Raw genomic sequence first — 16,826 nt, 5'->3', positions numbered from 1 at the left:
ACAGATGGATGGTCCTTTGGCCTAGGAACTAAGGTCCAAACCTTATTCCTTTCAAACTGATTGAGCTCCTCTTGCATTGCAAGTACCTAACTCTCATCATTGACGGCCTCATCTATGCTCTTAGGTTTTATTTGAGAAATGAATGCAAGGTTATTACATATATTTCTAAGAGAGGATCTAGTTGTTACCCCTTTTGATGTATCACCAATGATTAGGTCTTTAGGATGATCCTTTTTGAATGTCCAATTTTTGGGTAGAACTTATTGAACTTCTTGATATGGAGCTGGTTGACCTTGTTGCTTTTAAAGCTTAACTTGATCAACTCTCAAGTCCTTCAAGGGATCTTCCATGTGTTTATCTTGAATTCCACTAGATTGAGGATCTTCAAGAGTCAACTCATCAAGATTACCTACAACATCATCATCACAAGAAATATCCTTTCTAGAACCAAAGGGGTTAGCTTCATCAAATACAACAGGTATTGACTCCTCAATAACTAAGGTTTTCTTATTGAAGACTTTATATGCTTTACTAGATGTAGAGTACCCCAAGAAGATACCTTTATCAGTTTTGGAGCTAAATTTATCTAAATTATCTTTGGCATTCAAAATGAAGCATTTACAACCAAAAACTCTAAAATAACCTATTTTAGGTTTCTTGCCATTCCATAGCTCATAAGGGGTTTTCTTCAAAATGGGCCTAATCAAAACTCTATTTGAAACATTACAAGCCGTATTAATGGCTTCTGCACAAAAATAAGTAGGCAAATTATATTCATTTAACATAGTCCTCCCCATGTCTAAAAGAGTTCTATTTTTTCTCTCAACAACACCATTTTGTTGGGGAGTCTTAGGAGAAGAAAAATTGTGAGTGATCCCTAGTGAGTTACAAAACTTATCAAATTTCTTATTTTTAAATTCTCTGCTATGATCACTCCTAATAGAAGATATTTGAAAACCCTTTTCATTTTGAACCCTTTTTGAAAATCTCTCAAAAATATCAAAACATTCATCCTTATGAGCAAGGAATGCAACCCAAGTATACTTAGAGTAGTCATTAACAATCACCAAGGCATAATATGAAACACCTAAGCTAGCTACTCTAGTAGGACCAAACAAATCCATATGCAACAATTGAAGGGGTCTAGAAGTAGATACCTTATGAATAGATTTAAAAGAGCTCTTGACTTGCTTACCTATTTGGCATGCATTACACACCTTATCCTTTTGAATCTTGATATTTGGTAGCCCCTCAACTAGCTCATCCTTGTTCAAGTTTGCAAGAAGGTCCATACTAGCATGTGCAAGCCTTCTATGCCAAGTCCAAGAGTCATTACTAATAAAAACAAAACACTTGACATCTTTGTTAGACAAAGCATTCAAATTGATAACATAAATATTTTCAATTCTTTCACCAATAAACAACATTTTGTTATCACTCATCCTAGACACAAAGCAAGATTTAGACTAAAAAACAACTCTACAACCCTTATCACTAAGTAAATTATGTTTTAAACCATCAACCAAAAGCACATTGTTAAGAATAGGGGAGTTTTCCTTACCAACCTTACCTATTCCCACAATTTTACCTTTACCATTATCACTGAAAGTCACTTGCCCACCTCCATCTCTCTTTTCAAGTGAAAGGAAGAGATTGGCATTTCCGGTCATGTGTCTTGAACATCCACTATCCAAGTACCACTTGCTTTCAAGCTTTGAGGATTTCAAGGACACCTACACATGATTATTTCAATTTACTTTAGGTACCCAAATGTACTTGGGTCCTTGGGGGTTAGTAGATCCATCATTAAAATCAATTATTCTACTATATCCAAGATGGATTTTCCTATAGCACACCTATAATTGGTGTGACCAAACTTGCCACAATAGTGACAATGACCATTGAACCTTCTATGTGTATGAGGGTGAGCAAATGGTCTCATATGACTAATCTTTTTATGTCCATTATGTGAATGTGAGAATGAGGCATGGTAAGTGTGATGATAATTATGAGGCCTGGCAGCATGTCCCCTATAAAAGTTTAGCCTAGATGCAACTCTCCTAGATGTATATGTCCTATTTTCATTTTGTCTAGGAGCATGTTAATGAAATGAAGTCTTTCTAGTTTTATTACCATAAGATTTCTTTAGCTTTTATCCTTTAGGATTAGAAACCTTTGGACTAGGCACTTGGGGACTAGGCTCATTAGAACTAGATGCTTTAACAAAGATGGTCTTGGAAAGAGGTGTTTGGGTAAATTTTTTAATAGCCAAGTCCATACTTGATGCTAGGAGACCTTTGAGAGTCCAAAATTGCATCAAGTTTGTCCTTTCCTTTAGAAAATTTGGAAAGAGAAGTTTTTAGCTCAACAATTTCATTTTTCTATCAACCTTAAATGAAGTCTCATTCTCCTTCCTTAAACTAGCAAGCTCACTTTTCAAAAGTTTATTTCTCTTATGACTTAATTCTAGTTCATCATTCATAACTTTAAGAGCATTAACTAGTTCATCATATGAAAATTCTACAACATCATCATTTAAAGTTACCTCATTGGAGCTTTCCTCCATGGCCATTAAGCACATTTGGGCAACTTGATCAACAATCTCCTCATCTTCGAAGTCACTTGATTCATCCCATGTTGCTTTAAGTACCTTCTTCTCAAACTTCTTAAAAGGCTTCTTCAATTTGAGATAATCCGTTCTAATGTGACCTGGCTTATTGAATTCAAAGCATATGGGAGGATCCGCCTTGCTACTTTCTCCCTTGTCCTTTTTGAAGTTTCTCTTTGGGATGAACTTCTTGTTTTGGAAGAGCATCTTCTTTATTCTCCTGGTCATTAGAGCCAATTCTTCCTCATCAAACTCATCATCTTCATCACTTGAGTTTTTTGAAAGATACTTTGAAGGCAATGGTATTTTTGGCTTTGTTAGGTTCGTCCACTTGCTTTCTTTTGAGGGTCATCTCATAGTCAATGAGATTTCCTAAGAGCTCATCAAGTTGTACCTTGCTCAAGTCCTTGGAATCCTTGAGTGAAGTAACTTTAGGTAGCCACTCCTTAGGAAGACTTCTTAAAATCTTCTTTACTAGCTCCTCATTTGTGAATGTTTTCCCAAGAGATTTAATTCCTCCTATAATCTCCACAAATCTATCATACATTTCACTTATGGTTTCATCCGACTTCATCTTGAACAATTCATATTGGTAAATAAGGGAATCCATCTTATTCTCCTTTACTTGACTAGTACCCTCATGAGTAACCATTAAAGCATCCCAAATTTCTTTTACAGTAGACTTTATACACACTTTATTATATTCACTTCTACTTAATGCACAAAATAGAACATGAATAGCCTTATAATTTAAAGCCACTCTTCTTTTCTCTTGTTCACTCCATTCACCCTTAGGCTTAGCCACATGCACACCATCAACAATTTTAGTTGGGGTGAATGGCCCATTTTCTACAACATTCCATAAGTCAACCCCTTCTGATTTAAGGAAATAATACATCCTATTTTTCTAATGCAAGAAGTCATTACCATTAAAGAAATGAGGTCTTACCACCGATTGACCTTCTTGTGCATTGAGGGTTGCCATTGATCTTTACTCCAAGATGATTAAACCTTGTAGAATGGAGACTTGCTCTAATACCACTTATTCTCCCTTGTAGCAACTCAAGAGGGGGGGTGAATTGGGTTCTAATTGCAAAATTAAAGACTAAATGAAATTTAAACACAAAGAAGAGTAGAGGAAGAATGATGACATAAGAAATTTATAGAGGTTCGGCTATCCCAAGCCTACGTCCTCTCCTCAAGGCCCTCCTTGAAAGTTAACTCCACTAAAATTCTTCTTTGGGTGAAGAATAAACCCCTTACAATCACCACAAAAGCAAACCCTTGCTCTTTTACAAATCCCTTTATAGTCAAGAGCTATTTAAAGCTCTATCACACTCAAAATTATAATAAGTGATCACAATAACCTTGAATGAACTCTCAAAAAAATAATTTTACAACTCAAATATCAAGTTCTCAACATTAACTATGGTAAGGAGAATGAAGAAAATCTTTAGAACACAATAAATTTCCAAAAGATTATTGCTGTCAAAACTTATTTCCAGTTATAAATGGTGCCTATTTATAGTTTTTGCAAGAAAATAGCCATTGGGGGTGAATTAAATGCAAAACTAGCAGTTCAACAACCCAAAGCTCTATTTTATTGAGTTGCAGAAACCCAGGTTCGGCTGTCGGAGTTATTTACTTCGGCTGCCAATGGTTGAAGCGCTAAAAAATAGCTTTTGAAAAGTCACTTTCGGCTGCCGAAGTTCCCACTTTCAGCTATTGGAGTGCTCTCTGGACAAAATGACTTTTAATGCTCAAAAACCATGATTTAAAGAGTGAACTTCGGCTGCTGAACTTCCCACTTTTGGTTGCCGAAGTGCTCTCTGGACAAAAAGTGTCAAAAGGGCACTTAGACTTCCGAAATGCATAACTTTTGGACTGGAACTCGGATTTTCGATCCGTGTGAGCCGTTGGAAAGCTAATTTAACAAACTTTTCAATGAAAACACTTTCAAAAACAAATTTGCATTTCTCAAACATGAAAATTTCATTTTAGTCTCCCTTGGTCAAGAAAAAGTTATAAGTAAAGATACTAAAAAATTAAGAGTTTAAAAAACTCATAACTTTTTGATCCGAACTCAGATTTTTAATCTGTTTGAGTCATTGCAAAGCTAATTCAATGTATTTTGCAACTAAAATACTTCTCAAAATTAATTTTGCATTTTTAAAAAATTTATTTAATTTTCCTTTGATAAAAAATTAGGTGAAAACTAAGTTGAACAAGATAATCTTAGTACCACCTAGACTTAATCCAACATAATTAATAAAATGAGATTACAAGATATAAAATAAATAAAAGTTACATTGTAAATTCCCATAAATATTTGCTTCCTTATGTTACAATTCCTTAACTTTAATGTGAAGTAATTTGGCAATTTTGAGTCTATGGCCTAATAACTCAATACAAACACTTCCAAAGTATATTAGTAGCACACTAATTGTTTATTATCATCAAAATATGGGTTAAGACACCTAGGTCTAACAATATTAATAATGCTTAATTGCCCAAAGTAAACTTAGGCTTATGTATATTGTATGGATTGATTGGTATACCAATTAGGGACTACAGATAGCAGTACTACCTACATGGATAATCATTGACCGACAATATATGTCTGATCTGATTGATCTACAGGCTCTATGCCAGCTTGTTGGCCATTGTGCCTAATTTTATATCTAGCTTAAAAAGCCTGCCCGTTGGCCTTGTGGTGATATGACAGATGTATACAGGATAGACATATGGTTGTCTAACCAGTATACTCCCGTGTATCCATCACTTATAGTCTGTTATAGGATTACTGGGGCACTGTTACACATTAATTAAGACTAAAAATATACGCAATAACCAGAAAAGATACTATTAAATCTACTTGTTCTCAAAGTGCAGAAAATTCATAAACGACTTAGAATTTGTGGAATTTAACAGAAAAATAATTATTTCAATTATTTAATTACATTTCTTTAAATTATACACCGCTAAGCAATTTGCTTAGCGCGTTGGTTTTTCTATAACGTAGGCACTGGAAATCAGCAGCCACCACAGCAGCAGCCCCCATAGTAGTGTCCTGACCGTAGTTGACCAGATCTGTATACAGTCTATAGTTCACCTCATCAGTTTTTTATATTTTGGTAGGGCCCATACATAGACTAGCATTTTGGTTCATTGTGTATAAATATGATGTAATTACTAGTTGGTAATGTAAATAAAGATTGTAACTATATATTTTGGATTGTAAATAAAGTTATGAATTTTTGTATATGAGTTTCTATATGAATGAATGAATGAATATACTTCTTGAAATTGTATAAGTAGAAATGACATGATATGACATGTAGATATGTGAGATAGACATGAAATTGATTTTAACAGGTAACTAGTGGAACCTGCTAGATGTTAATTAAATAGAGGAGGTTCTGCCCGGGTATCCACAGAAATTAAATTGAGAAAAAAAAATAATTTCATCACATGTTTTCTATAAGTTTTAAATTAACAATGAACAGTACAACATAAGATAGGGTGCTCCAGCACCGAATGTGACTCTCCTCGTTCGGTTACACTGTAGATGGGTGAGGGGCGCCACATCTTCCTCTATTCTTGTTCTGGTCATGTACCAAACCAATCACCTGAGAATGAATAAGAAAACAATGTAAAAAACAAAATTAAATAATAAATGAAAATTCCTAAATCAGCTAAATTACTTATCACCTAATATTATTAAAATCAAAATTCCCTGACAATGGCACCAAAAACTTGTTTATTGGTTTTTCAACCACCGCAAGTGCACAGATTGCTAACAAATAATAAAGTGATGAGTAGAGTATTGTTCCCATGAGGAATTTAATTAGCAAGTACCAGGCTATATGGCAATTTTGACTGTTTAGGCTACCAAATATAGATGGAGAATGAGTTAAACCTATTTTAGATGCTGAAAGTAATTTTTAAATTAAACTATTTATAAAAGCAATTCCAGAATTAAGATTTTACACTATAACCTTACTGTGGATTTTAATCTTGTTTATTCATCGAATTGAGAATAGTTGCTTTGATGGAAATTAATCCTAGGATATCCTCAGTCCTCTCTTAAGGCACTTAAGGTGTATTTTAATTAACCTGAACCCTACTTTTTGTGGCGATTAAATTAATTAAAACCCTTTAAGATCTATGATTAATTTCGGGGCTCCACAAAGGTCATCAGCTTATCTCTAGGCCAGATTTCCTAAGTTCAAGATCTCGATTTTCTAATATTAATCTTCACCTTTTAGTCCTTTAATTAATATCTGCAATCAGTTCTAAGTGGGTACCAACACATAACATGCATTAAGACCACAAGAAATTGAATCAAAGAACTAATCTCAAGTTCAACAAATAAAACTCAATATTTATCCATAATAACAATTGCAAATGTTACTCTCCTAATTCCATAATAAAGGAATTACTCACTCATGCTGAGTTCAACAAACATAGAGAAAATAAAATAAAAGAACATATTCTGCTTAGAGAAATAAAATAAAAGAACCGAAGAGGAATGATTGTAGTCTTGATCCTTATGGGACTTCGGCTAAGGATTTCCCTTCTATACTGGTGTTCTACTCTTCAAGATGGTTGCAGAGAATGCAAGTATGAAAAAAAATGAAAACCCTTTTGAAAAACTCCAAAAAGCTCTACAAAAAGGTTGAACTAAAAAGAAGAGGCCCCAACTGTTGTCATTTTCTGCTTCTATTTATAATAGCTGGTCTAGTGTTAGGTCTTTAGAATCCTCAAAGCATTATGAGTCTATTTGGAGTGTGTAAATAAAAGTTGGAATTCAGATCAGGGAACTGGCTACCACATGGTACACGACCCGTGTGTCACTACACGACCCAAGGCCTTGTAACTTACTAGAGCTAAATGGTTGTGTCTTGTATTGGCACAGGAGTTTATACGGGTCTGCGCTGGGTACACAGATCTAGTTACACTGCCCATGTTCTTCTGTTTTTTTAAAGAATTCTTCAAGCTTGTGCCCGGCAGAGACTTACTCTGGTCTCCATAGTTTACACGGGTCTGATTACATGACCCGTGTACTTTTGCTTCTTCTTTGGCTCTCTGGCTTTCTTCTGGCAGTAGGTTATATGGGTCTGTGGCTTTGCTTACACGACCCATGTAATATGTATCAGCAGCTTTTCTCAATCTTTTGGACTTTCCAAGTTTCCTTCCGCACTCCTAAGCCTTGGGACTTCACCCAAATACCTTAAATGATGCAGAAAACATGGAATTTAGAGCTTGGCAATGGAATTTACAGAAGTTAATGAATTGAATGGTTATGCATGAGATTACCATTCTAAATGCTATGAAATATTATACAAATGTACTTAAAAACATCTATATAATATAAGTGCATCACATATCCATCTCATTTTTTTCATATATCACATCATATTATGATTGCTCATATAAAATTCAAGTAATATATTTCATTCATTCATATAAAATAATGTACAATAATTAAAATTTACTATAAAATACCAAAATGAATTACATCTTTTGCTTTTGTACAATGAATAAAAAGTATAAAATCTAGACACACATGGGCCTTACCAAAAATAGATTGCTAAGGTGACTTCCACACTATGGCAGATCTAATAAAGTCCTATATGGGCATTGCTGCTGCTACTGCTGGTCTCCAGTGCCTACACGATGGAAAAACCAACGTGCTAAGCATAATGCTTAGTGGTGCATAAACTAAAGTAAAATAACTAAATAATTAAAGATAATTATTCCCTGTATAATTTCATAAAGAAATATAGATTTCATGAATTTTGAGTCATTTACATGTTTACTAAATTTTGGGAGCAAATAAATTTATCAGGATCTTTTCTGCTCACTTATTCCATATTCAGTTTTATTAAGTTCATATTAGTGCCTGAGTAACCTATAATATACTATAAAGATTGGATACATGGGAGTATACTAGTTAGACATCCGTATGTCTATCATGTATACATCTGTCATGTCAAGCACAAGGCTAGTGGGCAGGCATAAAGCTAGAAATCATATCAAACACAATGGTCAACGGGCAGGCATAAAGCCTCTAAAATAATTATATTAGATAGATATTGTCTATCAATTATCATTCATATGGGCAGTTCTACTATCTGTAGTCCCTAATTGATATACCAATTGATCCAAGCTATATACATAAGTCTAGGTATACTTTGGGCAAATTAGTGCTATTACATTATTTTATGCACTATTCATAGTTACTATTCATTAGTACCATTCATTAGTACCATTCATTCCATTTGTAATGGGAATATAGGTCCCATATATATATTCATGTCACTTTTATGTTTAGAAAGTTATTTAGGTTAATTCCATATCATATAACAAGTTATTTCCTGAACCTTTCTTTAGGTCCATAAATGGTGTGTTGAGTTCACTTAGCAAATTCATTAAGATATAGCCACTGTTTGGCCACACTTCCTTCATAGAAGTTGTTCCTTTATGTTTAAACGTTGATTTCACTTTTTGAATCATCCAATTTGAAGTTATAGAGCTCAAGTTATGGTTAATTTTCCAAGACTGGTTCATTGACCCTTTCTGTTTCAAGAACCAGGCAGATTCTTGAGTCAAAATTTGTTTAGCCATTTGGGTATGTTATAGTCATTTTTAGGCCTAATTTCCTTCATATGAGTTGTTACCCTATGTCTTAGGTGTGGGCACCACATTTTGGGCTGACCTCAAGTCACGACTCCCATTTTAGCTAATCTCCCTCGTAGGCGTTTTACCCGATCTCTACCATTTACTTAACCTCAAGTCATTTTCTCCGAATCCACAATAACTTGTTTCCAGATGAATAGTAAATCCAGAGTCTATTCAATCTTATGAACAAATCAAGTATTTTTCGATCCCTATGTTTATTCGACCTGTTATCGAACCAATGAAATTTGCATTGTGTTTTTCGATCCCCTAATCCCAAACTTCAAGTAGTTTCAGGATCAGGTCTCACTCACAAATTAATATCTTATCCAATCCATAAGTGATCTTGAAACTAGCAAAATTGGACTAAGATATGATCTCAAATCATTTATTTTCAAAAGTTTTTCTTATCTATCGCGCTTAATGTTTACCGAGCTCTTTTTAGACTTATCCAATTAATTAGGAATTGACGCTCATTTGCTCTTAGTTTCATATTTTTCCAATCTCATCAGGAATCGATCACTGAAGAAATTAAAATTCATTCAAAAGAAAATTGTACAAAAGTTATTCGGTAGGAGGGTCTTCCCTAACCTGCTCTTCAGTTACATTTTCGATCTCAACATTCTCTTTGTCTTCCCTCTCAGGCTCTTCCTCGCTCTCATCTTTAGCTCTCGAGATGAGCTCTTCCATTTAGGAGAAGTCTTCTTCAAGATAGCGCTTCATGAGCTCGGCCAGAAGATCACCATGAGCTTTCACATAGGCACCAACCTCTCTCGCTAGGGCCTCTTCTTCTTTTTCTTTGATCTCTTCAGTAAATCGAGCAAGATCGGTAAATCAGTAGGCCCGAGTGTCTTCAAATTCCCACTCTAGTTCTACTATCCTTTCTTCATAAGAGTTCGCCCAATCTTCTATCTTAGCGATGTGATCATTGGCAATCGAGAGTTGGGCTTTGGCAATTGCTGCATCTTGAACCGCTTTCATAATCTCCCGTCTCAAGAGATGAGTCTTTTCTCTGATCATATGCTGGTTCGCAATAGTCTCCAAACCCAAGCTCATCGTCGGAGTCAGGAGATCGTCAATGCTATCCTGAGCCATCCTGTCACACCCTATCCCTCCGTAAGGCATAACATGATCCCGTAGTATACCTAATGAATTACCAACTTCGTCTACTGATAACTCATTAAATATACTACAAGGGATTTTAAAACTTTTCTTACTTCTTTTTATAGTGGTGAGCACTATTGACAGGTGTTAATTTTTTTTTTTTTTGAACTGAAGTGAAACCAAATAACACATTTGAAGTATTAACAATTTCTGTAAAAAATTTGGCAGAGTGCCATCTGTATTTTGAATAAAACAGTTCTTTAAAAACCTGTAAAAAGCACTTCAAATATATAATTCCTCAATGCCAAACTCCAATAATTTGTTCAACACAATAAATTTCTCAACATTATCAACTCAGTTCAACAATCAATTTTTTCAGTGTTTCCAAAAAAAAACTGAGATAAGATAAATTTATTACAATACTTCTACAGGCCAAATAATTTACAATTTTATTTACAACTGCTCAAGACTAAGTACAATATATACATACAGTGCACATACATTACAACAAAAACTACACAATATAGTATACTCGATATACCCGGCGAAATCTCAAAATGTGGTACAAGCAGCCTACTCTGCTGCTCTGTCCGTCTGTCTACCTGCGATAACAATGAAAAAGCTATCGCTGAGTAAAATTTACTCAGTAGTGCACAATAACACTTTAAAATGCGGTATGTAAAACTTTTATTGATAATTTACAATCCAAACAATTCACAATTTTTCGAAGCTCATATAACACAAATTTGATCAAACAATTGAATAACACAGTGTTGCCAATCACTAACACAATTTGATCAACTAACTGAATAACACAGTGTTGCCAATCAATAACACAGTTTGATCAAATAACTGAATAACACAGTTTTGCCAATCAACAACACAATTTGGGCCATGACACAAATTTTTCCAAACATGCCGTGTGTACATCACGACAAGGCACACTCACCCCACTAATCGAAATCAATGAGGGAGGAAGCTAGCTAGATAATGAGAACTCATCCACACTCACCTCAGACTGACAAGTCAAAGAGAGAGGAATATAATCACACTCACCCGATAAATTTACGAGGAATATAATAATATTGTCATGCCAAGTGTGAATCAAAACAATTCTAAATCACAATATTTAAATATTTCATACAAATCACAAATCACATTTTAACTCAAAATTTCCATTTGCAAAGTAGGCAACACAATAATTTCCAAATAAAATTCCCAAAGCCAAAACAATAAAAAATTATTCATAACTTATTTCTCCAAATAAATTTTCTAGTAAAAGCAGTGAATATAAAAAGTATTGTGCACAAACCTCTGATATATGCCTCTTGGCCCTGACTTAGTGTTCCTTATGCTTCTTAATATCCTTTTCAACTAAAACACACAATTTAAAGTGTTTCAGTACTCAATGAATTTATTTCTAACAATAAAATCTAATATTTATATATTTTTTGGTACTATTTCCTTCAATTCATTTCATTAGTTAACCTATAATGTTGACCCTTGATGCACTCTAAGTGAGTCAATTCTAATGTTACCAATATATCACATTTTATAGCCCTTTAGTGTTGGTATATGTCACCAATTTCATTTCCAAGTGTATTGCATTTTATTGTAATTTACCGAATTTTGGTGTACTATTTTGACCTAGTCAGACCACCTAGTTCCCTCGGTTTTTGGGTTTCGGTCCAAACTACAAACTTGTAGGTCTATGTCTTATTGCACGCAGGGCAAAATTTCAAGTCATTCTACGTTGTGTAGACCAAGATATGGTCAATTTACTAATGCTGGACAGAATGCACTAAAATGGTAAGCTTAGGCCATTTTTAGGTCACTTTTAGTTCAGCCAGTTTTGGTACCTGAACTTGTGCAAGCTATTTGGCTTGGTTCTTGCAATTTCTGGGCTTTAGTGTCTTCATAAGAATTGTAGATATATGCCTAAACTATTCATGGTAAAACATTCAGGTCATTTGGACCTGTTTTGAGTAAGTTATGATCAAAACACTAACTGCTGCTCAAATTGTCAATTTTCAGGCTTTCAAGTCACTAATCAGGATTTGGTCATTTTTCAAGTGACCTTCTAGGCAGAATTTAGGTAAGCTTCCTTCATGAAAGTTAGCACTTTTTGTGCCTAGTTTCACCTCTAATTGGTCTCATACCAATTGGAGTCACACACTTAAGGTTCTAAGCCAAAATGTACACTGCCCTGTTACACATTATTCAACACTTACCAATTACACATTCAATACTTACCAAGTTTACCTTTCATGCCAATTCTAATTTGGTACCATAACACTAAGACACTTAACATCACATTTTGGTCATTTTGGATAGCATGTAACCATTCTCAATATACACATTATAACTCAGAATTTTCAAAGTCCAATTACAATAATTTAACCACATGAACACACCTCATTTACATGTCTAAATCCCAACAATTAAACACATACACATGCTGCCACCATAAGCATCATAATTCAACAAACCATTCCATGAAACTACACATTTCTAACCACACTTTAAAGTTGCCGAATTACCCCATTGAACATATCTCCTTCAAATTGCTTTCAAGCTTTCAAAACCAATTGCACCATTACACATACACTTAATATACATTGGCTAAATCACTCCTATACATATAAACACTTACATCAACATCTCAAACTACCATTTATATGCAAAAAAAAGCTATACATAATGAAGTTCCATGGCTGCCAAAATGTACATCTCCATTAATTCATCAAACCTTCAAACTTCTTCCATAAATCCATTCAACACAACACCCACACAAGCTTTAATCGAGAAAGGATGAAGAAATGAACATGTACCTCAAGTGGAGCTTGTCAAAACTCCTTCAAATCTCTCCCTTTTTGCTCCCAAACTACTGCCTAAGAGGTGTGCTCAACTTTTAATGAAGGAACCTAGTGGGAAGGATGGCTCAAAATGGGTTGCATGGAGCTTGGAAGATTTTGGCTATGGAGTTTTTCTCCCAAGGGTTTTCGGCTGGTTTGCTTAACGAAGAAGATGAAGGTATATTCTACCACAAATCTGCTTAATGGTCCACTTTGAAGATGTTAGTGGAGCACTAAAATCAATTATAATGTTTGTTTAATCAAATTTTCCATAATTCCCACATTTAACCTCTTTTCTTTCACTATTTACATAATGTATCTCATTTTAATTTTTTATGAAATTTTGAAAGTATAACATCATTTATTTTTAATGAACATTTAGGTCAAAAGGCAACTCGGGATGTCAATTGACCACAATGTCCTTATTCGGCTTGTATTCTCGATTTTTATCGGTTTCTCGATTTTTCGTTTTTCTTTATACTAATTAATTAATTTTTCTTTGATATTTCTAATGTCATTTATACTTCAATAGATGTTTATTTAAGTTTCAAAAATATTTTCTAGGGTTCCTCGCGGTCCAAGGCTAGTCAACGGTCCACTCCGCAACTTCCCAGTGCGATCACCCATCACTACGGTTTTTAGCTCGTTTAACTTGGTTACATTTTATTGCTATTATTTTTCTTTTATTTTTCTTGTATTTTCCTTTCTTGTATTTCATTATTTTATGTCTCCTCACTGACATTTAAATATAATTCCAAGCATCCTAGCAGTCCGGACAGACACTGTCACTAGAACAGTAGAACGCACTACCGAACATAGGGGTGTTACACATCCTATTCCAATCTTCTTGAAAATAGATAGTAATGCGTAGGACCTTAGCCAGATCAGGATTGCCCTGAATTGAGCGATTCCTTTCTAGAGAATGAAGTAGGACCTGAGCACCTTGGGAAAGTGTCCTAAAAGTTGGTCCGGAAGACCCCCCTTCTGCACTTGAAGAAACCGACGGAGGTGGAGGTTCAGCTTGTCGAGGTGGAGAAGGAATGACCTCTACCTCCGAGGTTGGCTATTCTAGAGGTTGGAATGGAGAACTCAATACTTTTGCCAAGTCTTGCCTCAGCATCTGGGTAGCAGTAGCAACTTTCATCTCTTGTACTTTTTGGGCAAGTTCCCTTTTTCGCTTGCGGCTTTCCTTTACAGTTTCGCCTCCTACCATACCTGTATAAAAAATAAGTTAGTGAGATCACTAAGGTGAAGAGATTAAGGATCTAGATTATACTAATCCCAAGGTTGAGGTCAGAGAGTTGCAGCTCATAGTCTTCATGGGCGATCACTCGCATCATTCACCATTTCAGTTTGGCCATAACCACATCCAAACATGAATACTTATGAGCGGTCATCTGATCCTTCAACTCCTTCACCATGGCATCCTCTTCTTTATTTAGGGCGATCTTATTTGGTACTTTAGGAACTAAATACTACCAGCTACGTGGAATGCCTTCAAAGCCATTTGGATCCTTGCTCCTCAGTAGGAAAAATCGATCTTTTCAATTCTTCAACGAGAAGGGAGTTTGGTGAAGAGCCCATAGTTCGGCTTGGCTTGGAAAAACCAATATTCGTCATCTTTTCTCCGAGCGAGCCTATGCAATTCAGGAAAAACCTTTAATATGGGCTCAAGCTTTTTAGCTCGGTATAGACCTCTGAAGGCCACCAGGGTCCGCCAGGAGTTCAGAAGCACCTAAGCTACACAGACATGGTGGAACTTTAAAATGGCTTTATAGAATTCACCTAGAGGAAATCGAAGCCTGACTTTTAATAGCTCTTCATACACTATGATCAGGTTGGTTTCTTCAAAGAAATGATCGGCTCGAAGATTGCCATGGCATCTGATAAGTTCAAAGGAGTTGATTGAAAGATTGTACTCTTAGCTAATGGACTAGAGATCGGTCTCCCCGAGGACTGATGGCAACTCGTCCATGGGTAAGTTCTCATTCCTTGAAGTTGATATTTGTTTTGACCTAGTCACTTGACCATGGACTGGGATAATGGGTGTGGAAGGTTCAGGTCGTTCACTTGGTCTGACCACATCACTTTTGTCCGATGTCCATGAAATGTGAACAGAGGGAGGGCTCGCATTTCTCTGACCGTCGATACCATTCATTTTCAAAGATAAAGATAAAATTAATTAGAAAAAAAAATTAAAGCTCTTACCAGAGTGTAAATCAGTGCCAAAAAACTTTAGGAAACAAGAGAGAACATCGTAGTTACTCAGGGAATCCGAAAATAGTGTAAGTGGGTAAATGGCCAATACTCCTTCTTATTTATACCTGTCCAAGCATTAAATGCTCACGAAGCCCCAGGTGATACATCGATTAGCAGAATTTGACCATTTCGATGATTCCAGAAAGATGATAGGGAGATCGGATAGTTAAAGGTCGGTTACGAGAGATCGGTCGATGAGTGTGATCAGGGAGATTAGGTCGGACACAGTTATAAGAGATCAAAAAAATAATGCAATCATAAAACAAAATAAACAATCAATTTTGAATAAACAAAACCTCATTTCATTTCCAAAAGGTCAGATTACATCATTTGGGTGATCTCTCTAGATCAGCAATTACAAATTTCCCTTCACTGCATTCTACCTATCTCGCTCCTACGGTTTGAACCACTTCTGATTCCAAGATGCCATTCAAGAGATATGTGGAGATTGGGAGGGTAGTTCTAGTCAACTATAGCAAAGACTACAGGAAGCTTGGTGTCTTAGTCAATGTCATCGACCAGAACCGAGCCACAATCGAAACCCCTGATATAGTTAGCAGCCAAATGAACTTCAAGAGGCAGTCACCAATATCAATATTGAAATTAGAGGTCCCCTTGTCAGTGATCGATCTGCAGGTTATACCGATAAACTGTTCCAAGATCGGCACGGTAGTCAATGTCTACCCTGATTGGTTAATTAGTCCAGTTTCCTTACCATCATTAGACAATGTCCTCATAAGTCTCTGATCGCCACAATTGTCCATTTTCAGGAGATTAGCAAGGAAAACATCCAAAAAAAGATCAAGGTCATTGTCATGAAGGAAAATTCTCATCAAAAAAGTCATGAGTAGAAAAGTAAAACATCAGAAATTCGCTGGAGAAAAGAGAATGTGAGTGTGTGAAGGATGAAATTCCTTTGCATATATATAGGGCCTTGGCATTTATTGCGTGCAGAACTCGAAGTAGTTCATCAGTAATCGAAGAATTAATTACTTTAAAAGATAAGAATGGGATCATAAATTAAGATCGGGAAGAACAAAGATCAGATGCATAAAGAGCTGAATTGAGAGATTAGAATAAGAGGTCTCAGGTCTACTAACCACAACAGAGATCGGCTAAACTGAGATCAAAGGGCTTGGAGAATCAATCATGACCCTCGAATTTGTAAGATTAACTCATCACCATCGAATTTCAAATGGCTAAAGTAGCCTAGTACATCTCAATTTACACCGTTGATCACACTTGTAAGGAAGGATTTGAGACCTTCAGATCAAAAGTGAATAACTGATTCAACACCTTTTACTCCCAACCCTTGGATC

General features: G+C 35.5%; 1 protein-coding gene across 1 annotated transcript; it reads right to left on the bottom strand.

Annotated features, from left to right (window-relative positions):
• Positions 1 to 302: 302 nt before the first annotated feature.
• LOC131181352 (uncharacterized) lies at positions 303 to 2,836 on the bottom strand. Its single transcript, XM_058149398.1, has 5 exons — positions 2,390 to 2,836; positions 1,566 to 1,733; positions 1,196 to 1,466; positions 644 to 745; positions 303 to 559 (listed from the first exon to the last, which is right to left on the bottom strand). Exons 1-5 carry the CDS (start codon positions 2,834 to 2,836, stop codon positions 303 to 305), a joined length of 1,245 nt encoding a protein of 414 aa, XP_058005381.1.
• Between the last annotated feature and the right edge of the window lie 13,990 nt (positions 2,837 to 16,826).

Source organism: Hevea brasiliensis, chromosome 7 (genome assembly GCF_030052815.1).
Source record: "Hevea brasiliensis isolate MT/VB/25A 57/8 chromosome 7, ASM3005281v1, whole genome shotgun sequence".
Taxonomy (NCBI): Eukaryota; Viridiplantae; Streptophyta; class Magnoliopsida; order Malpighiales; family Euphorbiaceae; genus Hevea; species Hevea brasiliensis.
The sequence above is the reverse complement of the archived record's forward strand: the minus strand, read 5'-3'. Positions and strand labels throughout refer to the sequence as shown.

Bases quoted from the DNA above. Each gene is read 5' to 3' on its own strand.
- LOC131181352 (XM_058149398.1), bottom strand. From the start codon at position 2,836: ATGACCAGGAGAATAAAGAAGATGCTCTTCCAAAACAAGAAGTTCATC. The intron at 746-1,195 runs GTAAGCAAGTCA...ATTTTTGTGCAG, and splicing joins GTGTAATGCATGCCAAATAG to AAGCCATTAATACGGCTTGT. The intron at 560-643 runs GTTATTTTAGAG...AAACTGATAAAG, and splicing joins TGGCAAGAAACCTAAAATAG to GTATCTTCTTGGGGTACTCT.